General features: G+C 40.2%; 1 protein-coding gene and 2 non-coding genes across 3 annotated transcripts in view; 1 reads left to right on the top strand and 2 right to left on the bottom strand.

Annotated features, from left to right (window-relative positions):
* Positions 1–6,609: 6,609 nt before the first annotated feature.
* On the bottom strand, positions 6,610–6,713 carry LOC141570305 (small nucleolar RNA U13). Its single transcript, XR_012494310.1, has one exon. It is a non-coding gene; the product is annotated as a small nucleolar RNA U13 (small nucleolar RNA).
* A 282-nt stretch (positions 6,714–6,995) lies between these two features.
* Positions 6,996–7,129, bottom strand: LOC141570277 (small nucleolar RNA SNORA42/SNORA80 family). The gene has a single exon (XR_012494282.1). It is a non-coding gene; the product is annotated as a small nucleolar RNA SNORA42/SNORA80 family (small nucleolar RNA).
* Positions 7,130–9,470: 2,341 nt separating this feature from the next.
* The window catches only part of LPCAT3 (lysophosphatidylcholine acyltransferase 3), a 33,297-nt gene continuing 17,955 nt past the window's right edge, over positions 9,471–24,812 (top strand). The window contains exon 1 of the mRNA XM_019754390.3: positions 9,471–9,743. Coding sequence (XP_019609949.2) covers positions 9,593–9,743 — 151 coding nt within the window. The 5' untranslated portion in view covers positions 9,471–9,592. The remainder of the gene's footprint in view (positions 9,744–24,812) is intronic.

Below are 24,812 nucleotides of genomic sequence, written 5' to 3'. Positions count from 1 at the left end.
TCTTACATGGCAGTCGGAAGGATCTGATGAAACAATGGAAGTGAAAGAGCTTTGCAAACTATGGTACCAAATAAATGTAAACACTAAAAGGAAGAGAATTATAAGTCTATCAGGTCTCTAAGGGCACGTTCTGGGCCTGATTCACCTTTGTATTTCCACCACGTCTAGCAGTGTCATTCACACAGTAGATGGGCAGACGATCATTTGTTGTCCCTTTGGCTGCCCAGTATTTGAATATCTTTACCACATTTGGAGACTTTCTCATTATATGAGTCTTGGGAATAGAGTTCACCTTCCAGGAGAAAAAAATGCAAGTGCAGAAAGTGTGTCCCTCACCACTCTAGCAGCTCTGGAGAAGCCCATGCACTCAAACTCTATTTATCAGAGGCAACTGCCTAAGCTTTGAATCCAGAGGTAGTGATGCCAAGAAGCAGAGACTATGGAACCTCTGGAGACAGTGGTGGTTGCAGCCCTGAGGATGGAGGAGGAGGTGGTATTTGCAAGCAGCGTCTAGCGTCCAGCCCCAGTGGATGAGAATCACACGCTGAAGTGTCTAGGGTACAGCAAAGGCAGTGGCAACAGAGGCAGCCATATTATGACCATTGTTCCTGCTGTGAAGCTTCCACACTGGGCTCTCCAGCTTTCCTGGCATTTCTGAGAGCAATCCAGGATCCTTCAATAAATTCCTCTTCTGTTAAAATCTACCAGAGTTGGTTTCTGTTGCTTACAACTAAGAACCATGGCTGATACAACATGCTCAGTGAGTATCTGAGAAATGATTGATTGATTGATTGATTGAATGAGCCAAGGTGAATTCAAACCATTTACTAGCTGCTTTTAGCTGTATGGCCTAGGAAAAGTTACTTAACCTCTCTAAACTCCAGCTGTAGCATGTGTAATGTGGGAATACTATCACCTACCTCAGACACAGCTAGCATTGTCAGGGCCTGTTGTGGCCATGATTAAATGAGATAATGTATGCTAAGCATTTAGCATACTTAGTAAGCGCTTAATAAATAACCAATAACTTCAGCTCCAATACCAACAGCAGCAGTTGTAGCATCATTCTCCTTAAGAATTTCAGATGCTTCAGTATGCAACGAGAAAAAAGAGAGCATCTCACCAAATAGTACAGGGTTCCTTCTTCTTTTGCTTCTGAATTAAACACTTGCAAGAAAAGTTAGTGATTCTGTTACCCTCGCTTGTGTTTTGTCTTCTCTCCTTCAGATTTGCTATCCATGTTAAATATTTTACTTTTCTCTCTAAATCTTAAGGAAACTATAAATCACACATGTAATGGAATCTCTGGGCCCCACCTCTTTTCCCAGTTCAGCAAGAACTCAAACCATGAGTATGTATATAAAAAAAAAGGCCGGCCCGGTGGCTCAGGCGGTTAGAGCTCCATGCTCCTAACTCCGAAGGCTGTCGGTTCAATTCCCACATGGGCCAGTGGGCTCTTAACCACAAGGTTGCCAGTTCAATTCCTCGAGTCCTGCAAGGGATGGTGGGCAGCGCCCCCTGCAACTAGCAATGGCAACTGGACCTGGAGCTGAGCTGCGCCCTCCACAACTAAGACTAAAAGGACAACAACTTGAAGCTGAACGGCACCCTCCACAACTAAGATTGAAAGGACAACAACTTGACTTGGGAAAAAGTCCTGGAAGTATGCACTGTTCCCCAATAAAGTCCTGTTCCCCTTCCCCAATAAAATCTTAAAAAAAAAAAAAAAAAAAAGAATCAAAACCTCGACCAAGATTGAAATATGGAGGGCCTGTAGGGCAAGTTCTCATGCCTTACAGGAAGAACTCTGTTTATAACAACCCTCCTAACTTTCTCTTCCCTTCTATAAAAGAATTTCTTTCCTCTTCTTTGCCATGACTATATGTTCCCGATTGCAATTCTCTCTTTTTCCTGAATAAACCCTTTTTGTTGAAGGAATAGCTAGCTGACTTTTTGTTTAAGTTCAACAAATAACAGCCTTGAAAGAGCAGGAGCTGCATTACATAATCTGCTCAGTATTGTGGGAATTCATAAAAATGACGGTGCTTATTGTCACCCTCAGGGTTACCTGAACCCAAGATAATAGGATAATGCTGATATACAAAGCAGAAATTAGAACCTTACATGCTAATATTAAATGTAACTAACACACATTTACTTAAGCATGAATAGGATATTTTAGAAAATAATCACTAGGGTTCCTCAGAGTCATAACTATCATATTCACAATGTTAGGGTCTCTGAGAGGGCCGAATAACAGCATCCCTCTTTCCAGTCCAACTTCTAGAGAAACTGAGAAATAAAACAAAAGGAGGTCAAAATATTCTTTCCACCCCCTTCTTCCTCCTCCCCCTCCCACTCCAGTTCAAGAGGTTGTTTCTCAGTCTAGTTGTGTAGGACTCAGCTCCCTGGCCCATGCTGGTGTTATGAACCTTGCGCTCCCCCAGGCTGAGGCAGATGGTCCGTAGGCGGCTCACAGCAGCTCACAGCAGCTCTCGCAGGCTACCGGTCCGTTCATGATGGCTGCCGGCCACTCACACTGGTCACCAGCCGCTTATGGTAGCCCATGGCAACACATAGCAGCCCAGCTCCAGGAAAAGCCATTGTTCACAATCTTAGCTGTAGAGGGCGCAGCTCACTGGCCCATGTGGGAAACAAACCGGCCCTCCAACCACCTGAGCCACCAGCCAGCCGGAAACCTCCAATATTGCTATGCTAATTTATTCATTCATCCAACAAACATCTTTTGATGTTTGTGCTGGATACCCATATTTCTAGCTTCTTTTGAAGATAACAGAATACCTAGCCTACAGTTCCACATGAGGCATACTCTGTAAGTTTTCCATAGTCTCTACCACTCCCTATTGTCCCTGACTCTGAGGTCAATAGACAATTGTAATTTGTCACTGTACTTTTCTTAGAGAAAGAGTTAAGGGAACTATGTTTATAGCCCTGTACCTATCAAAAGTGGGAATCCAAAAACAAAACAAGTTTACAAGATTAAGAAAACTGGGAGAGAACTTATTTCTTTATGGAAATAAAGAATATTCCTGCCAGATTATTACGAAAAAAGGTTCTGTTGAAGACACCATTATGAAAAGAAAAACGGATCCACTTCCTTTTTTCACATTATCTGCCTGGCCTCTGTAACCTTGAAGTAGAGTGGAGGTCTGACATAAAATGGGGGTTTAGGAGTGTGGTATAATAAGAAATATAAATAGTCTTTGTCCTTAGTTCCAGGTACAAAGCTCCTGAAACCCTTAGAATTAGGCGTGTCTTTTGTCATTCATGAGAAACCTCTTTTGATCTTAGGCTGATGAGGTGACTTAGGGTAGAACTCCTAGATAGCCTCAGGATGGGGCCGATCACCAGAAAGATCAAGTGATCAGAGAGTGGAAATTTTTAGCTCCTCCCACTGACTTCTGGGAAAGGGGGTGGGCCTTGAAATTACAGTTCTATAAAAAAATTCTTGAACAGGAGCTTCCAGGTGGGTGAACCTGTGGAGGTACTGTTAGAGTGTCTTCAGTGAGGGCATGGAAGCTCCACCCCCCTTCCCACATGCCTATGCATCTCTTTCATCGGGCTGTACCTGAGCTATATCTTTTTATAATAAACCAGTAATCTAGTAGGATAAAAATACTCTTGAACAATGAGATTTGATGAGCTTCTGGGTTGATGAACACATCCACATTTGGGGAGGATGGTGCAACCCAGTTCCAATGGGGACAGACGCTCATGTGTTCAGGATTCTTCCAGACCTCCTTCTATATACCTCTTCATCTGGATGTTCATCTATATCTTTTGTAACATCCTTCATAATAAACTGGTAAATGTAAGTAAATGTTTTTCTGCATTCTGTGAGTCTCTCTAGCAAATTAATCAAATCCAAGAAAGGGTTGTGGGAGCCTCTGATTTATAGCCAGTTGGTCAGAAGCACAGATAACAATCTGGACTTACAATTAGTGTCTGTTAAAGAGCAAAAATTCAATGAAGTAAAATAAAAAGTGGCTTTTAAATTTAAAAATTAGCTTTACTGAATGAGTCAGGAATTGGGCAGCATCCCACCTAGTAAATAGAAAGGTACTCTGAGAAGCTGTACAAAATGGAAGGCTTTTATAGGCAAAAACAGGGAAGAACAAGAAAAAGAGTGTGTTATTTCAGGCAAAGTCTTCTCCTCTTAGGAAAAGGCAGGTGGTTTTATCAGCCAGATTACCTGACCTGCCTTGGTTTGATGTAGAAGGGATTCAAAGGGTTAGGGAGATGCTATGTAATGCTATAGGGGATTTGTCCTTTAAGACCTATTCACCCACACTGGGAGGGACCAGAAGACATCTTTCACCACTACTGTTAGAAATACATTTGTGCAGGGAACCCAACATCCTTGAAGTGCTCTGTGATGGCTCTTTGTAAGGCCAGGCCTTACAGTGGGAACTGCAGTCACTAAATTGGGAAACCTAAATGCAATGGGAATAATTGGATCCTGGGGTGGCAGGGACAAATGGCAGATTTCAAACACCAAAGGCAAGGTGGATATGGTTGCCATAATGGACAGCAGAGTCAAAGAGGCAATCAGAATATCTGATTCTCGCAGACCTATGGCATTGGCTAATTTATCAGGGAATCTCTAGAAGCAAAATAGACAGGAAGCCTACTAAATTCTCATTTGATTTTCATAAGCAGAAAAGTTTTAAGCCAAATGAACAAATGTCTAACCTGAATCATAAAAAGAGAATCACATCCTCTCAGTCAATTCCCAGACTTGAGCCAGAAGCCTTGCATCAAAAAAAAAACAAGGGCCGGCCTGGTGGCTCAGGCCGTTGGAGCTCCATGCTCCTAACTCTGAAGGCTGCCAGTTCGATTCCCACATGGGCCAGTGGGCTCTCAACCACAAGGCTGCAAGTTCGACTCCCGCAAGGAATGGTGGGCTGCGCCCCCTGCAACTAGCAATGGCAACTGGACCTGGAGCTGAGCTGCGCCCTCCGCAACTAAGACTGAAAGGACAACAACTTGACTTGGAAAAAAGTCCTGGAAGTACACACTGTTCCCCAATAAAGTCCTGTTCCCCTGCCCCAATAAAATCTTTAAAAAAAAAAAAAAAAAAAAAAACAGGTCCCCTTGAAGAAGACCCTGGTACACTGTCAAAAATTTACACTATTAATCTTTCTCCCAGCCATCCCCAAAGGGACCTACAACCGTTTACCAGGGTAACTGTATTGGGGAAAAAAGAAATAATCAGATCTGCAGGGACTACTTGACACTGGCTCTGAACTCAAAGTCTCACTGTGGTCCACCAGTCAGAGTAGGGGCTTACAGAGGTCAGGTGATCAATGGAGTTTTAGCTCAGATCGATCGCTCGCACAGTGGGCCCAGCAGGGTCCCCAAACCCATTCTGTGGTTATTTCCTTAGTTCCAAATACATACTTGGAATAAATACACTAAGAAGCTGGCAGAATACCCACATTGGCTCCCTAACCTATCGAGTGAGCGCTATTATGATAGGAAGGGCCAGTGGGAGCCACCAAAATTGCCTCTACCTGGGAAAATAGAAAACCAAAAGCAGTACCCAATTCCTGGAGGGATTTCAGAGATTAAGACCACCCACCATCAAGGACTTGAAAGGTGCAGGAGTGATGATTTCCAACACATCTGCATTCAACTCACATATTTGGCCTGTGCAAAAGACAGATGGATCTTGGAGAATGACAGTGAAATTGTCAGTTATTGTAAGCATTACCAGGTAGTGACCCCAGTTGCAGCTGCTATACCAGATGTGCTTTCATTGCTTGAGCAAATTAACATATCCACCGTCTGGTGGGAAAACTCAGCCTTTTTAGTTCGATGTAGGGAAAAATCCAGTTCTTCCTTATTGTGTCTTTCTTTCCTGTGAGTCTCCTTTACTACTCACACAAAACACTTCACTTCTGGTCACCAAATGTGTGGAGGTTTTTCCCCACACAAAGCAGTTTTCTGAGACATCAGCTGGGTGTCATAATTCAACTCAATTCTGATACTATCTACTCAGAGATAGTGTCACATTCCACAGGTTAATGGTTCAGTTCTACAAGACTGCCCTCTCCCCACTTCAGATGCCAGTCACAAGCCTAGGCTGTCACCTATGTAACTTCATCATATAGGCATGATCAATCATTAACGCCATTTTCAGTCCTCTCCCATCTCAAAAGATGGAGAACAGAGCTGAAAATTCCAAGCTTCTAATCATGGTTTGATCTTTCTGGAAACCAGTCCTCATCCAGGGGCCTACCCAGAGTCACCTCATTAGAACAAAAGACACTCCTAGCCTATAGAATAGAAATTATCAGGACACATACATATTATGGCAGTGTGTAATATGTGTATGTCTGTGTGAGTAGTATATGTGTTTGTTGTCTAGTGTATGAATACATATGTATACTGGATAGCAATGTACTTCTCACAGTGGATCTTAGTTTTTTGTTTGTTTTTTTAAGTTTGGAATCACAATCCTAGAAAAACTCTAGCTGTTGCTTAAAGGAGAATGTCCATTGCATCAATGTTGTAATAAAATAAATATAAGGTGTGATCAAACACTATGGTGAATGTTTAAATTTTTTTTTCCTTTTTTTTTTTTCACGTCAGATGGGTGATGTGCCGATGTCATAACAAGGTTTGTGGGAGGCACATCTCACGCAACAGCGTGAACACCTAATCATCTCACTTAAGAACTACAAAAGGATTGAACGTTTAAATTTTTAAAAATTACAATAAAAGACACATTGCCATTAATCCCCCTCAAAATACTCCCCCTCGCTTCAAACACACTTATCCCGTTGTTCTTGCCACTTTCTGAAGAAGTTCTGGAAGTCCTCTTTCATGAGTGTCTTTAGTTGTGCTATCATGGCTGCCTTTATGTCCTGAATCATTCTGACTTTGGGGAAAAACCAGAAGTTGCACAGTGCCAGATCCGGTTAATAAAGTGGATTAGGACACACTGTAATATTATTGTTTTTGTTTTTTCCAACTGTGCAACCCACTTCAGTGCCTGCAGCCTATGGGCAGAGGCCAGGCAATAGTTCAGGGCCACAGTTTGCTCTGGCGTAGGGCACTATGAGTGGCCCACGGGGACAGATCTGCCATAAATCCAAACCCATGCATTGTAGAACCTGTTTTTAAGACTTGATCTAACGTGCCGAAATGTTTTTTTGAGTGTGTGTGACAAATTGCTGTACCAGAAGTGATGTGTGACACGGAGCCTTTGTTGTGATAAAAAGTTACAGTGAATACTGCGGCAGAGTGCCATCCAACCAAAAGGCAATACGGGAAGTGGTGCATCAAACCTTAGTAACAGTGTGTGACAAGTTTCAACTTGTTCAGTGCAGTCAGTTGGGTGTGAGCTACAGTTGAGAGAAGGTGTGTTTCAAAGTGTGCCATAAATCATCCTCCATCATGACAACTCTCTGTGTCACACATCACTTCTGATATACAGCAATTTCTGTCAAATAAAATCATTATGGTGTGTCCTCACTCACCTTATTCACCAGATCTGGCACCATGCAATTTCTGGCTTTTCCCCAAAGTCAAAATGATTCAGGACATAAAGGCAGCCATGATAGTGCAACTAAAGACACTCACGAAAGAGGACTTCCAGAACTGCTTCAGAAAGTGGCAAGAACGACGGGATAAGTGTATTTGAAGCGAGGGGGAATATTTTGAGGGGGGATTCATGGCAATGTGTCTTTTACTGTAATAATTTTCTTAATTTAAATATTCACCGTATTGTTTAATCACACCTCACACGTAAGTGAATAGGAAATGATCCAAGTATCCCTCAACATGATCGTGAAAAACTAATCGTGGTATAATCATACAATGGAATGTTACATCACAGTTAAAATAAATGGATTAGAGCTACATGTAAAAACATGAATACAGTACACCTCAATAAAAAGTTGCAAAATGATACACTCGTAATACCATTAATATAAAGTTTAAAAGCATGCAAAACTACACTATATGTTGCTTCTGGATATGCACAGTATGTAAAGTATAAAAATGGGCAAGGCACTGACAAATACAAAGTCAACAAAGTGGTGACCTTTGAGAAGGGAAGGCGGGAAATGCCATGAAGAAGGGTTATACCAGGCTTCTCAATTGTATATGTGATGCTTGTTTCTTAACCTGGGGGAAGTCATTTTATTCTCTACTTTTCTGAATATTTCATATTTTTAAGATTTGTCCACAAACGGGGAAGGGAGGTGAACTTTTACAGACTTAGGCTTAAATTCTGTCTCTGCCACTTACTGGGAAAGAACTTAGGGAATTCCTCAGTTTCTACAGGCCTCTGTGTCTGTGAGAGGACATCACAACAGTAAATATCCTATTTCACAGCCAAGTTAAGTGACATAATATGGATAAATGCTTTATAAAGTACAAAGTGCTATAGAAGTATAAGCTGTAATTATACAAGAATGTCCACAAATTCCAGTTATAACGAAAAATTCTTAGTGTTACATATTCTCATAGAACCTTGCTCCTTTCCTTCAGAGCACTTACCTTCGCTTACAATTACATACGCGTGATGCTATTGTATGACTGTGCATCCTCCTCACTTTGTAGCTTTGGACTCATCATTATATTCCCCAGAGCCCAGGACAGTCCCTGGATTGCGCTAAGTGCTTAACACATTTTCCATAGTGTAATCCGAACAGTGGTTACGTATAGGAAATAAGGATGATGGGGAAGCAGAGTGGGAAAAAAGGACTTTTATTTTCTGTTTTATGTAAGTTTCTCGACTATTTGAACTTTTACCATAAACCTGTATTACTGAAATAGTGACAAAAGTAGTTTAATTTTAAATGACAATAACAAATCGGCATATCTTATTTCATAGCCTCTTAGAGGAAGATAACATCTTAATATAGGAAATTCATGAAAAGGGGAGTGCATGAAATAAAAAGAGCAGGCAAATAGTGTTCTGGGGCACTGAGCTCTCCCCAGACCCTTTGCAAGTGGAGGCAGCGCGTCTAACGATCTAAGAACCGCCGGGAGATACCGTTAGGAGTCGCTCGCGAAGCCGCAGCAGGATTTCCCGCCCTCTCCGTTGCATGCCCCAGTAACCCCGGCGCGCCAGCGTCCGAGAGTAACCTCGAGGTGGGGGGACGGGCCCCCCCGCCCCGACTCTCGCCTGCTCCGTCTCAGCCAATGGGAAAGCAGCGCACGAGCTGGCCGGACACTGGCCCTCACCGACTCCTCCCCTAAGCGGTTAGAACCGAGTTGTACAATCACCTTGCCGCGGGCTTTAGACTTTTCCAATCAGAACTCTAGTTCCCTATTCCAAGCCCCGCCCCCCTGGGCAGCCCCGCGTTCATTCTAGGCAGGAGTCACCTTTGCCTTACTAACGTTGCGCCCCGCCCTCTGCCTACCTTGCTGCTTTAGGCCACGCCCCATGATCGGACCGACCAATAATCGGGAGCGCCTGGAGCCACTGGGCGGGCCTGCAGCCAATGCGCACGCCGTGGGCGGGCCCCGGGCCGGAATTGGGGGTGAAGCTACAGCGTTGTGCCCACATTCGGGGCTCGCGGAGCTGAGGGGTCCCCGGGGGGCTCCCGGAGCTAAGATGGCGTCCGCAGCTGAGGGGGACTTGGGAACGGTGGCGGAGCTGGCGAGGGTGCTGCGCTGGGGTTTCGAGCAGCTGAGCCTTAACAAGTTGGCGGCGTCCCTGGGCGCGTCAGAACAGGCGCTGCGGCTCATCATCTCCATCTTCCTGGGTAAGGACCTTGGTTCCTCCCTCTGCCCCCTTGCAGAATCCCTGGGGAGTGGGGACGTGACCTACCCCTTTTCCTGGAGCCAGCCACGAGGGCTTTGTGGGGTGCAGATGTGAATCCTAAAACACCCCAACCAGCAATGGAGAAAAAGACGAGTCTTGTCTCGAGTCTGGGGGTGCTGTGCCCTCTGAACCTCTTCACCTTTCTTTTCGACTCCTGCTGTACCCTTCTGACCTCTCATTTGGCGCCACCATCCTCTCACCGTGCCATGATCTACCCTGTGTCCCCACGACCTGTCCGTATTTGTCTCTTTCTTGAGTTCAACTCTCTGTCCATGTGCACTGCTGTCTGTTATTAATATCAGCCCTCACACGCGCGCTTATCGGTAGGACAGGCCCCCTGACTTGTATGTTAGCCTTGTGGGCCTCCTCAGCCCCATATTCTGAATCTCTGTTTTGTGCATTGCCAGCCTATAGTACATTTTCATTTGTTTTCTGTCCCATTTCTCATATTTTCTTTTTATACCGTATTGCTCCCCCCCGCCCCCCCCGCCCGCCCCCCCCCCCCCCCCCCGCTTAACCACCCATCTGTCATTTACCCTAGAATGTCCTTTTAATACTGGGCTTGGGAAACAGGACTGACAACCCCCTTAAAAACTATCCATGCTACCCCAAGCATTCATCACCTGTGTGGTTCAAAGGATGTGGTGTATATGACGGTAACGTCACAACAAGCTGTGTGATAACTATTATAACTGGTTTATAGGCTTTTTTTTTTAGTTTCAGGTGTACAAAACAATGTAATAGACATTTCACCCCTCACAAAGTGATAACCCCTTTCCCCCAATCTATTGCCCCTCTGCTATTGTATATATCTATTACAATTCCATTGACTCTATTCCCTATGCTGTGCTTCATATCCTGTGACTATATATATATATATATATATATATATATATATATATATAATTATAGTTGACATACAGTATTATTCAGCTTCCGGTGTACAGTGCAGTGGTCAGGCATATAGGCTTTTTACTACATCCTTCCTCCATGCCTTTTTTTAATATGGAAGCAGCATGCTGCTTACAAACTGTGGGACCCTGGACAAGCCACTTAACTTCTTTGAACTCCAATTTTCTTACCTATAAGATGAAAACAATAAATGCCTACGTGATAAGATTGCTGTAAAGTCCTGTAGGAATTCAAAGGTCAGGATTTGATATACAAATATTTGAGTAGTTAGAAGGTTTTATGAGGGTTATGGAACTTTAGCTAGGAGAATAGAGGTGGGAAAGAATTAAGCAAACAGGACTGGGACAAGAGCAGAGGGTTAGAGATCTGAACAATACAACGAATGAGATACAAATGAGATAAAGTTAGGCAGATGTAGAACACCTTAAATGCCAGAAAGAAGCTTGGAATTTATCCAGTAGTCAGTAGAGACACTGACATATAATATCCCTTAAGAGTGTTCACCCTATCTAGATAATGGGAGAGGCATTAATTCATATTTAAACAACCTTGGCTAATATCATTGGCCGATTGCCTATTAAATATCAAACCAAGATGATCTTCCTTTCTTCCAAATAAGTCACCTTTTCTCTCCCTTGTAGAACTGTAAGATTTTAGAAGTGGAAGGGACCTTAGGTTGTGTGTCTTCCTCAGTATTGCCCAGATCTAACCCAAATTTATCAGCACCCCCATCTAGGGTTTTTTGCACCACGCTAGCTTTGAACTTCCTACTCCTTCAACCTGTTTCTGACCCAGTTATCTGTTGGGATTGTAATTGGCAATTAATAGTGTTTACATTCTTTAGTTAGGAAACTCACTGTTGATTTCTCAACTTTAAATTGAGAATGTAACACAAGTAGCAACAAGGGGCAGCCTGTTAACTGGAGCCAGGGCGAAATTAGGACTTGGAATATATCCTTTTTATGCTGACAATCAAATACTGCCTGTGCACTCCTGGTGGGCTACTGCTACAGTATGTTCTCTTAGGGGGCATACAACTGACTAAGAAAGTGTTTTCTCCATATCCTACCCTTCTACGCTCATCCTCTCATTACTACCAATCATCAAAGTAATAAACACTTGGTATAATACATCTACCACACTCCTGAGCTACCTTGCCCATTCTACCGTTTCCCATATCCCGTTCCTATCTCACATGTACCACTGCCTTCAGTAACTCATAGTATTTCTCATTTTTAGATCAACTTGGGGCTTCATGTTGCCTCATCAGGCATAGCTCTTCCACGTAGATATAGAGGATTGTATTTTTTAGGTATAGGTTAAACATATACATAAATTGATAAGCCTGACATATGCATGGAAGAAAGAGTGCGTTCTAGATGTAAATATGTTTCCCTTACAAAAGTATTATCACTTCTGTGTGTTATAACCTAGAAACCAGTAGCCCTTCAAAACAATGGCGTTCCTGGTTCCTGAACCCAGCCAGCTCTCTTGGGGAACTGGGATACTGGAGGAAATACTTGCTAAAGGTACCAACAAGGCCTGTAGTCCAAAATGATTTCTGGCTCACTTTTTACTAATTTTGAGGTTAATTTGGGTTAAAAACACCTAAATGCAGATATCCTGAGGGAGGAGTTAGGGTCATCAGACATTTCACATTTTAAAGTGTGGATAACTTTGAATTAGATAGTCTCATTATTATTTTCTTAGTATCTTACTTTCCCTGTTTGAATTCTGTGTGCTTATCTTGGGGTGAGCTGCAGAGCATTCAAGTACTAACTTTCAAACCTTTCTGACTGGGACCCATGGTGAGAAATATGTTTTACATCCTGACCCAGTATACACATATGTGTAGACATGTATTTTAAACAAAAGTTTCAGAGAACATTACTTATCCATTCTATAGGCAGTGTGTTTAGCTATTTTCTATTTTATTTTTTAGTATTGTTTAAGACCCACTAAATTGATTTCATGACCCATTCATTAATGGGTTCCAACAAATATTTTTAAAAATCCTGAGTAAGAGGCTGTAACTTTTAATATTCTGTACTTCAAGGAAAGGGTAAGCTTATGGGGACTGCTCCATTGGAGTATTGTGAACAGCAATAAGACTCTTATTAAAAGGGTGTGTGTGTGTTTGTCTTGTGTATGATTGCAGAGGGTTTGGTAGAAGATGAATTTTGCTACGAGCCCTGGTGCTGGCAAATGCTACTGGAAAACATCTTCCCTTCAACAACTTGGGTCTCATCACTCCTTAGCATAATAACCTGAATTGTTCCAAATAAATACAATAAAATGTACCTACAGTGGGTGAAGCACTATGCTTGACCCTGCAAGGGTACAGCATACAGTATGAGTAATAGAGCTGTGCACTCAAAGGTATCGCATACAGTCTTAGGGGGTAGGGAATGGGCATGAGATAAGTACTCTAATGACCACAATAAAAGGCAGAAATCTGAGGGCTGTAAGAGAATTACAAAGCTTTATGAGATTTAAAAATTGGACCTTTAATGAACTTTGAAAGTTGAATAAGGTTTCAGCAAATTGAGATGATAAGACAAAAGGAATAGCATGAACAAATGCACTGAGGTAGTAATATGTGGTGACACGTTCAAGGAACCTTAAAAAGTCCAGTTTGACTACAGCAGGACTTAAGTAGAGAAGTGGTGGAAAATAAAACTGGAAAGGTAGGTTGTGGACCCTTGAAAGCCAGGTAAGGAGTTTGTACTTAATGAAGTAGGTGATGGGGAGCCATTGGAGATACTTGAAAGGGGAATAATGTGACTGAAGCTGTATTAGGAAGATGATAGAGTGTAGAATGATTTGAAGTGGACATAGACAAGAGATAGGGAAAGTAATGAGAAGGATCAAGATCTAAATAGTTATAATGACTTGGTAAAGTGGCTGAACTTAAGAGAGAAAAGGAGGGGCTCTCATGTGAGGTATTTTCGGAATACAAAATCTTTTGAGAGGTAGATTCTGTAAACACTTCTATCTACACAGCTACTCATGACAGAAACCTAAGAATCAGCCTTGTCACTTCCCTTTCACTCTTTCCCCACATTCCAGTCACCAAGTCCTACCAGTATTACCTCCAAATTGTCTCAAATGCATCCACTTTTCTCCATCACCAAAGCCACTGACCATCTGTCACCAGAGCCACCCGTGTAACCTCCTGACTGGTCTCTAATTCTGTTCTTGCCCCCTCCAGTCCATTCTCCAAAAGCAGCCAGAGTGGTCCGATCCTGTGCCTCTCCTGTTCAGAACCCTTCAGGGGCTTCCATACATGGCTGGTAAGCCCCTGTCTGCCGTTCCAGCCTCATCTCAAGCAAGTTCACAACCTTTTAGCCACATGGCCTTTCAGTTCCCCAGAAAAGACATTAAGCCCTTTTCTACCTCGGAGCCTTTGTACCTGCTCATCTCGCTGCCAGGAATGCTCTTCACTTGTAATTCAGTTGACAGACTCCTTTCATCTTTCAGGTCTCGTTCAAATTTTCACTTCCTCTGGGAGTTCTTTCCTGACTCTTATTTTAAATTATGTCCTTGGTTGTACTTTCTCATACTGACTGAAATTTCCTTCCAAGTATACATTCCAATTTGTAATTATATATTTGTAGATGACAAAAGAAACCATGTAAGTTTTGTTCACCACAGTATACCCAGAGTTTAACACAGTACCTGGCCTATGGAAAAGGCACAATAAATATTTGTTGAATAAGTCAATGTATAAATGAATGACTGGGCAACTGATTAAATGGAGGGTAAACAAGTAGTTTAAAAAAAAACTCAGCACTTCTGCCTGGGTAGCTGGAAAGATGACAGTATCTTTCACAAATGCAGAAGTCGAGAGGAAGGTTAAAGAGTGTTCTATGCCAGGTAATTATCTAGTTTTGGATTTTCTTTAGTTTCCATGAGCACCTCTAGGTTTCTTGAGAGTTGTGAAGGCTGACCTTGAGCTCAGCAAAGAAGTTTCACTAAAGATACAGTTTTAGGAGTCCATGGTGGTATCACAGTTGAATTAGGGAGGGAATAAAATGCCATGGAAAAGCTTATACTGAGATGAGGGGATCTGACTCATGTTGATTGAATATGTTGTTGATAATAACAATAACTCATTTCTTAAGGATTTGCTACGTACCAGACATTGTTCAAACTGCTCCACCTAAAGCTGCCAATCACCCATGAGATAATTACAGTAATGTTATCATCTCCCTTGTGCAGATAGGAAAGTGGCCTACAAAGGTTAAGTAACTTCCCTACGGTCACACCCATTTCTACCCAACTCTAGAGTCCTTGTTCTTTACCTCTCTGAGGATTGGGAGGAGCATGCGGGGCTGAGAAAAATAAATGCCTTAATATCCTTTTTTCTTTTCACTCTATGTGGTTCAACCACGATATAATCAGCATATGCGATACCTCTCTACATCCAAAGCTAGAGCTGGCCAAATGGAGCAGATGGCCACCCCACTTAGTATGGGTGTTCTCTAGTCTTGGCCATGACTATGGGTTGGCTGTTAGATTGATCAAAAATTGCTCTTGGTGGCAAGGATTCATTCCTCAGAGGTTCAGAATTAGCATCACTAGGGTTTGCAACCTTTAAAATCAAAGGAGGTCCTGCACTTTAGTTCCCTTTGGACCAAAGTTAGGACTGGTCCTTCAGAACTAAATCCATTATTCAATACAAAAAGCTTTCTTCAGGTAGCACTGAAATTACCATATAGAAATCAAAGCTAAGCTAGATGGAAATTAAACACATTAACTAAACAAATTGGACTTCTGACCATTATACAAAGCAGGGTCCAAGAATTCTGTAAACTAAAGGGGTGATCTTAAATGACTTTCAAGGCCTCTTCTAATTCTAAAAGTCTAGGTATACTCTACATTTTTAGACATTATCTTTATACTAATCCGCAGCCACAAATTACATCATAAGATAAAGCTTCCTGTTTGGGGATTTCTTTTAAATAACATTTTTCCAACCACTTGTCTGCACTCCAGTATCTTACATTGCACAAAACTTCATGTTTTGAATGCCAGTATAACTTTAATGTCAAATAGATTCATTTCTTTGCAGAGGCCTGTGTAAATTAGGGCCCATGAGATTATATGCACAAGCTAATCTAACAAAAATAATTACATACCCACTGACATTAAATCTGTCTGGGCAGCCATGGGAACTCACTGGAGGTGTTGAGTCCAACAGCATTTTAAACATGGGATTTGGTCTTTAAAAAGGAAATAGCATTTCAGCTGGACCTTAAAGGGTATGGAAGATTCTAGTCAGGTAGAGATAAAAGGAGGAGTTTTCCAGCTGCAGAGAATAATGAGCATATATGTGGAGACCAGGAAAAGTAAGACAAGTCTGTGAAACAGCAAGTAGGTCAGTTTGGCTAGAACAATAGAGGACTCATAAAGGAATAGTAGAGAAAAACCCAATAGACCTTTTAGGTGTGTGTGGGGAGGGGGGGGCAGAGTAAGGTGGTAGGATGTGCATTGTCTTTAGATACCTGCAGGCCTAGGTGCAAATTCTGGATTAAATATCTACTACCTGTTTCACCATAGAGGAATTACTACTAAATTTCAGTGGTCCATTTCCTCATGTTACTAAAGACCAGTCTTACTAAAGGATTGAGGTTAAGAGGCAGTTTATCTGATAAATAAGTTTTTAATTATATTTAATTCATAACCAGCAATATTTTGAAACCATGCAAAATGGACATGGCTTTTTAAAAATAATGTAGTCATCAAAGAAATTTCTTATTTCTAGAGAACTGCATCCTGTGTGCAGATGTGTTCATTCTCTGCTCTGGAAAAGTTTGAGAAGCATTTCGTTGGTCATTTAGGATGCTGTGAGCACTAAATGAGATAAACTGTGTAAATAGTTGACCAAACTTGACCCAAGGTAGTTTTAAATAATTATTCTCTGCCTTTCCTCAATAAGTATTCATCTCCTTCCTTTACAAGGACACTCAAATTGTGGTCTTGGGACCAGCAGCATCAGCATCTTCTAGGAACTTGTTAGAAATGCAAATTCTCAGGCCTACCCCAGACCTACTGAATGAGAAATTCTGAAGATGGGGCCCAGTGATCTATGTTTTAACAAGCCCTTCAAGTTATACTAACTACCCTGAAGTTTGAGGATCACTGGGTTAGTGTACAGTCATGCACCACGTGACAATGTTTCGGTCGAGATTAACCACATACACAACTGTGGTCCCATGAGATTGTAATGAAGCTAAAAAATTCCTACTGTCTAATGATGTCATAGCCATCATCAGTCACTCACATGTTTGTGGTGACGCTGGTATAAACCTACTGCACTGCCAGTTGTACACAAGTATAGCTCATACTGTTAGGTACAGTACATAATACTTGATAATGGTAATAAATGACTGTGTTACGGGCTTCTGTATTTACTATACTGTTTTTAGTATTTTAAAGTGTACTCTTTCTACTTACTAAAAAAATAAAAGTTTTCTGTAGAACAATATGTCGTGAAACGCTGACAGTAGCCTCATATGCGCCATGTTTACCATGTCTGTTGATTGTATCATTTTCTCTTGTGTTTTGATTTAATCATGTGGTTTGTACAGTGACATGCTGGACCGGCCTGTAGCCTAGGAGCAGTAGGCTATCTCATATAGCACAGGTGTACGGTAGGTGTACCATCTAGGTTTGTGTAAATGCACTCTGTGATGTCTACGTAATGATGAAATCGCCTAGCAATGCATTTCTCAGAACATAACCCCATTATTAAGCAATGCATGACTGTATTCTTCGAGCATCTGTTTTTAATACTTGATGTCCTGATAGTACCTTAAACTTTTTGAAATGTCATTATACCTGTGATCTTTAGAATAAACAAAATGCTCTTGGATTCTTTACAGCTTTGTTCTTCCTATTTGCTAACATCTCGTTATTCTTCAAATATTATTATTACTTCTCGTATTATCAATATTATAATAATGATATTATGTCATTATCATTTTTATTATCATAACTATTATCATTACCTACACCGTTTGTTTCACATTTTTGATGAGAAGGTTAAATATAGAGGTATTTTTTTCATAAAGTTGTTGGACTAATAGTTCCATCTTTCCTTTTCTGTCTTGCATCAACCACCTTCAACAACATAAAATTCTCCTAATTGATTGCTTCACATTTTAAGGTATGGCTGTGGTGTATGTGTGAGTGTGTGTTTTGACGTTTTCCCAGCACTTGCTGGGGCCAGGAGATTAGGGCCCACTTGGAGTTCTCTTGGTAAAGCAATCATTGCTTCAAAGTCTATCTAACTTGTGTAGCCCAAAAGATATTGTATGCATCTTTATTTCTCCCTATTTTCAAAACGAGAAACAGGCAAGTAAAACACTGAAAAATAAGGATAAATAATTTGTGAGTAAGAATTTCCCTTTGGCCTAATAAAATAGACGGTTTCTAAGTTCCTCCCTATTCAAGCAGTGGCTGTTAAGGTAAATGAGATTCGTGAAACTCTGGATACTTTGAATGAAGGCGTCTTTAAGAACTATGTACCATAATTGTTAGCAACAGAGGCTTCTGATAGAAATGTCACTGCATTGTAACTGTCGGGACAGTCTGTCAGAAAGTAAGTAGAAGATTAGGCCGAAAATAAGACCCAGGTTTTATTCTTAATTCACATGAGGTCATCAAGTAGACTACTTAAGTGACCCTCTCTAACCAAAGGCTAAGTTTAATTAAAAATAAAAAGCTTTTGTCAATTAAAGATGCTTTTTAGTATAAGTATTCATGTTGCTATGGCATTTTCATAAAAGCATACATGGTCATATCTTGCTATATAAAATTATGAATATAACATAGTAATTTTGTAAGCAATTAAGAATCACTATAAAAAGACTTGAGGATTCATGTGCATATATTGCATACAGATCTGAGGGGGATATGAGGTCCCAGGAGGTTAAAGTTTTAATCACTGTATATTTGTATATGTTCTAATGAGAAGTGGCATCCGTATAGACATGGTAAATGGCTTATAGCTCTTGAGGTTTTCAGTTTCTGCTGTGATAGCAATTCTAAACTCAGATGGACTTGGACACCACTCTGGATTATTGTCCATAAATACACAACTTCTGTTTGCAAGCCAGCAGGAAGAGGCCAACTGGAATAGTATGCCTTAAGGTTCTATGGCATATACCTTAGACAAAAGTGAAAAAGATTGATTACAGTTGGAGTACAAATATCCTGGGGCCCTGACTAAAAATATTGAATCATAAAGGCTACTAGAAATCCTCATTCTTTAGCTAAAGGGTAATCTGACTCCACTTCTTAATTCTTCATTGATTCTTCTGAAAGAGTAGGAAACAAAAGCAAAACATAGGAACTCCTAGATAGCATATATTTATATTATTTACACTAAGAGCCTAACAGAGCAATTATGGGCACCCTAGTAATCATCTTACCAGTAGCTCCAAATTTCTCCAAGTCTTACCCTCTTGTTTTATATTTTTAAAGTATATTTTTTACCATATTCTAAAATATCTAATTTTTTAATATTTTTGAAAATTCTTCCCAAATCTTCAAGTAATATGAGATGCTGATACAGAAAGTAGATTGTTTCCAGTTTGGATGGTCAAGGATAAATTGGACTTCATCAAAATTAAAAGCTTTTGATAGAATCAAAAGATACTATTAAGAAAGTGAAAAGAAAACCCACGGAATGAAAAAATATTTGCAAATCATGTATCTGATAAGGGTCTAGTATCCAGAATATGTCAAGAATTCTTATAACTCAACAGTAAAAAAGACAGCACAATTAAGAAATGGGCAGAGGATATGAATAGACATTTGTCTACAGAAGACATACATCTGGCCAATAAGCACATGAAAAGATGCTCAAATCACTAGTCATTGGGGAAATGCAAATCAAAACCACAATGCCTTGCTACGTCACACCCACTACGATGGCTATAATCAAAAAAACAATGGAATAGACTTGGCGACCGCCCCTGAGCAGATCAGACTCCACTGGTTCACACACCTCTCGGCTTCCTTTGCAACCATGTCTGACAAACCTGATATGACTGAGATTGAGAATTCACTAAGTCAAAATTGAAGAAGACAGAAACACAAAAGGAAAGTCCACTGCCATTAAAAAAAAATGATTGAACAGAAGAAGCAAGCAGGCGAATCGAAATGAGGCAGGCACTGCCAGTATGCACTGTACATTCCACAAGCACTGCCTTCTATTTTACTTCTTTTAGTTGTTTAACTTTGTATGATGCAAAGAGGTTGGATCAAGTTTAAATGACTGTGCTGCCCTTTTTCACATCAAAGAACTACTGTCAAGGAAGCCTGAACCTGCCTCTCCCATCTGCCTGCCTGTCCGGCAGGGAAGGAGAAGAACTTCCATGTTGGTGAAGGCAGAAGCTGGGTAATAATGGTAAAATCTAGAGTAAAAACCAAGTTGTTCTAAGGTAAATTGCAGTTTAATCAGAGTGCCATTTTTGTTGTTGTTTTCCAAATGATTTTAATTATTGGAATGCACAAGTTTTTTAATATGCACACAAAAAGTTTTAATAATACCTGAAAAGAAAATGGAATAAACAAGTGTTGGTGAGGATGTAGAGACACTGGAACCCTCGTGCATTACCAGTAGTAATGTAAAATAGTGCAGCCACTGTGGAAAACAGGTTAGCAGTTTCTCAAAGCTAAACAGTTACAGTATGACCCAGCAGTTCCACTCCTAGTTGTACAGTATATGCAAAAGAATTGAAAGCATATGCTCACCACAAAAACTTGTACATAAGTGTTCATAGCATTATTATATTAGCTGAAAAGTGGAAATAACTCAGTTGTACCCCAACTGATGAATGAATAAATAAAATGTTATATTCATACAATAGAATATTATTTGACCGTAAAAATGAATGAAGTACAGATACCTGCTACACATGGATGAACTTTGAAAATGTGAAAGAAAAAAAAACCAATACAAATGGCCATATTATATGGTTCCATTTATATGAAATGCCCAGAGTAAGCATATCCATAAAGACTGAAAGTAGATTGCCAGGGGCTGAGAAGAGGGTTGAATTGGGAGTGACTGCTAAGAGGTATGGGGTTTCTTGTTAGGGTAGTGGAAATGTCCTGGCATTAGATAGTGGGGATGGTTGCACAGCATTGTGAATATACTAAAATTCACTGAACTGTACATGTTAAAAAGAATAAAGAGGAACAATGTATGATCACAGAGGTAGAGAACCCAACAATTACAACCTATTCAAATTCATAAAGACAGAGGGTGTGATGTTATCTTTTCTCCTTTTAGAATCTTAGCTAAGTAAAAGTTTATTATTTCATTTGCTGAAATACCTGCTGAGAAAAAGAAGTCTCACCTAACTTGTTTGTATTTACAAAGATTAGATTTGGCAACTCTAAACATGAGAGAAATGATCTGAACAAGTACTCTGGGGGGTTGGAGAAACAACAGCTAATTAGTCACTTGGCAGTGTAACAGGACAACCCTTGGGCAACCCCAGGCCAGATCAAGTCACAATAGGAATAGAAGAACCTTATCTCCACTAGGAATTCTGGGAGTACCAGAATTTTCTGGCATTTACCTAGTTTTGTTGTGGTGTTGATTTTTTTTTTTTTTTAATCTAAGATTTGCAAGACCTGAAGTACATATAGTCTTGGATACCTTAAGAAAACAAAAATACCTTACAAGTTTTACAAAAATATGTTGCTAGCTCCCACCTCCACTCCCACCTTACCCTCTAGGGCCTTAAAAGGGGTCTATGTAAATGAAAGGCCTGGAAACTGAAGCTTCAGTAGCTTCTTGTCAAATCAGCTCCCTAGGAGTGCTGGTTGCAACTTGGACCTTTACTTTTGAAAGTTGCTATTGGCTTAATTTAGTTCAGTTAGATCGAGGTGGGCAAAGGTCAAAATTTTCCACTGCTAAATTATAGGCTTGAGCCTGAGGTTTTGTATTTTAAAATCAGTTGAAAGAATACTTATATTTTAAGAAATCAGGTATGCTTGTATAAAATATGCTTGTATAAAATACCTGCCCATACATAGAATAAATATTTTGAGTGGCCTAAAGGAAGTACATGCATGATGCTTTTATAAATATTGTCTCTTTTAATCTGCACAACAGCCAGCGAGATGACTAGTATTTCCCCTATTTCACAGATGACGAAATTGAGGTACAAAGAATCTAAGTAATTGGTCCAAGCCGTAGAACTGAATTTCTAAACCAGGTTACTCTTGATGCCTAAGTCCAGGGATATTCTGCAGACATACTCTGGAGATATTGCAGGTTCAGTCCCAGACCACCATAATAAAGTGAGTATTGGAATAAAGCAAGTCATAATCTTTTTGCTGGTAGAGGGTCTTCCCTTCAGTTTGTAGGAAAAAAAAAAAAAAACGCAACACCTGTGAAGTGCAATAAAGCAAAGTGCAATAAAATGAGGTATGCCTGTACTTGACAATCTGGCTACAAGTTGCCACCTTGTGGTTTACTATTTTAAAAATTAAAATGTGATGAAATGCACTGAATACAGGCATTAGGGGTGTCATTTTATGCCTAGTAAAGGCATTTCAGTGTCTTAAAGCGCATTGAAAGTCAGTCTGGACATCTGTTTTTGTTCCACTAAAATGAAGAAATGTCAGTCAGTAGCCTCATTTAGCTTTAACATTCTTTCAGTCTATAAACTTTTGTAGAATTGTTTAGGAAAAACATTTATCTAAAGTAACAAAATAACTATGACCATTTGAACAAACTCTAGTAATTTAGAAAAATACTGTAATACGAGGATAATGTTCTTGACATCCCTGTTGCCATCTCATCAGATATGAAATACTCTTGAGGGCTTTGCCACTGATGGGTGACTAACTTTTTCCTGGGCTAAGAAGCTAGTAAGAACCTGTGAGTGTTTAATTCCTGTGACATGACAAAAAAAGGGATTAGTGGCATCAAAGTCAGTCTTTTGTTGTATCTTAACTTTTCAGTTTTTGTAGCAGGTTTCACCAGTCAGTCAATGTGTGTGTATATCAGTCACTACCGTAGCACTAAGTTTAAGAAGGCCTTGCTTACTAAGAGCACTTGGCTTAAATGGAGCAATTAAAGAATTACTTTTGGTAGGACTTTGGGGCAGTTCAGGTTTAGTTTATTTGATTGGGTTAAATGACTAAACTAATATTTTTTACCCTTCATAACAACCCTTTTCTTTCTCACAAGTAACAGCCATCCACTAGTTTACCTTTAAAATGTCCCTTCTGTTCTTTCATTCTCAGGTCATTTTGATCACTTATCCCAGTTTCCCTGAATCTTATACCACATTTGCCAAAATATTTAAGATACTCAGTTGGAGGTAACCTTCAGAAATGAACTGCTGTATTCTTACTGCGCTATATGAGGGTAGGGAGAGGGAGTCCCCAAGAATTAGATTAACAAAGTATGGGAGAGCACCTATATTTAGCATTAAAATGAAGTTTTTACATACTTCTAGATAGGAAAATAAGCATGCATAAACGTGGGTGTGTATGTGTCTATAAACAGGTGCTGGAATATAGATGGTTATTGAGAAATCAAAGAATAATACAGCTGTAGTTTTAGAAGCACACAGCTAGTTATTAGTGATACACTCACAGGTCACTGCCAAGTGCTAAGGCATGTGGCAAGAGTATCAGAATGGAAATCAAGTGAGGGGGATTCTAATTTGAACTATGCTCTATTAATCTTGGGTATACCAGTTATTCCCCTTGGGCCTTAGCTTTTTATCTATCTAATGAAGGGTTTGGAGTCAGTGATTTCTAAGGTTTCTTTAGTTCTAAGAATCTATATCCAATGAATAACCATTCAGCTCTAGCTATAGAGGATTGTCAGAATGTGGAAGGTGTATTGGCCTGCCCTTAACTATCAACAAGGCTTAATCTGCTAAACGGAAACAAAGAACTAGTTCTAAACAAATTCCAAAGGTGAGCTTCATCGCTACCTAAATGTCCATAATCTACAAGTATCAGCTCCAGCTGACAGCAATCAGTAACTAAGTTCAAAGCATTAAGTGCCTAATCAGTTACCTATCATTTAAATAGAGTGTCAAGCAGGGCTTACCTCTCTATTTCTATTTGTCTTCCTTTTCTCTGTACACTTCTTTAGCACAAGGACTTTCCACTTTGGTGAAAGGATAGGGAAAAAGTTGAGTGGCAGATCTTCAGAGCAGAAATAATAAGGTTAAAATTATCATGTGAAAATATTTGATTAAAAAAAAACTACAAATAAGCCATGTCCAAAAGCAGTTCTGTTTTATATTCTAGTCTGTGATTCTTAGGGAAATTTAACTGAAATTTGATTAAGGGAGCAGATAGATTCTGAATGTGGCCTTCCAATATTGCCGAAAGCAAAATACCCATTATCTATGGTAACATTCCATAGTCTAGAAAAATTACAACATCCATATTAGATAAGGACAAACAGTTTTTTCTAAGGATCTCTTTTAACTAGAAATTCCATAGAGTGGCCATAATCTTCAGTAAACAATCCCTAAGAGCAGTGACAGACATAGCCTTTTTTTTTTTTTTTTAGATTCTCTATCCCCCATCCTTTATCTCCAACTATAAGCGTGAATTTTGAATTTGATGAGTTTCAGTGACTTTAAGGAGCTCATTCACCATCTAAACCAGATGTTCTTATAAGAAGGGATGGTGACGTTTAGGAAGGTGACCTGCGCCACATTGCTGAAGGCTAAGAAAGAAATGGATAGACAAGAAACAGAGGTGATGAATTAGACTAGGATTCTAGGAGATTGACTGCAAAAGCAATAAGTAAAAATGAACAGTAGCTAGAAGCAGTAACAAAGGGACAAGAATGGGGGGGGGCGGGGTCTAGAAGGTTAACACTGAGGGCCTGTGCAGGGCTGAAGGTAGAGGAGATAATGTGCTAAGCGGCTAAATCGTGGACTTAGAGGTCAGACAATGCTTTAGAATCAATTACTTCATCAATTACTAGCTAATGAGCACAGGTTAGATAACTGTTTTGATTTGTTTGCTTATTCATAAAATGAAGACAATAATATTTATTATTTATTGTATATAGTTATGAGGATTAAGAGAATGT

This window comes from Rhinolophus sinicus, chromosome 1 (genome assembly GCF_057876585.1).
Source record: "Rhinolophus sinicus isolate RSI-liver-muscle chromosome 1, RSI-T2T, whole genome shotgun sequence".
NCBI classification, from domain to species: Eukaryota; Metazoa; Chordata; class Mammalia; order Chiroptera; family Rhinolophidae; genus Rhinolophus; species Rhinolophus sinicus.
This window is presented reverse-complemented; position numbering and strand designations above follow the sequence as displayed.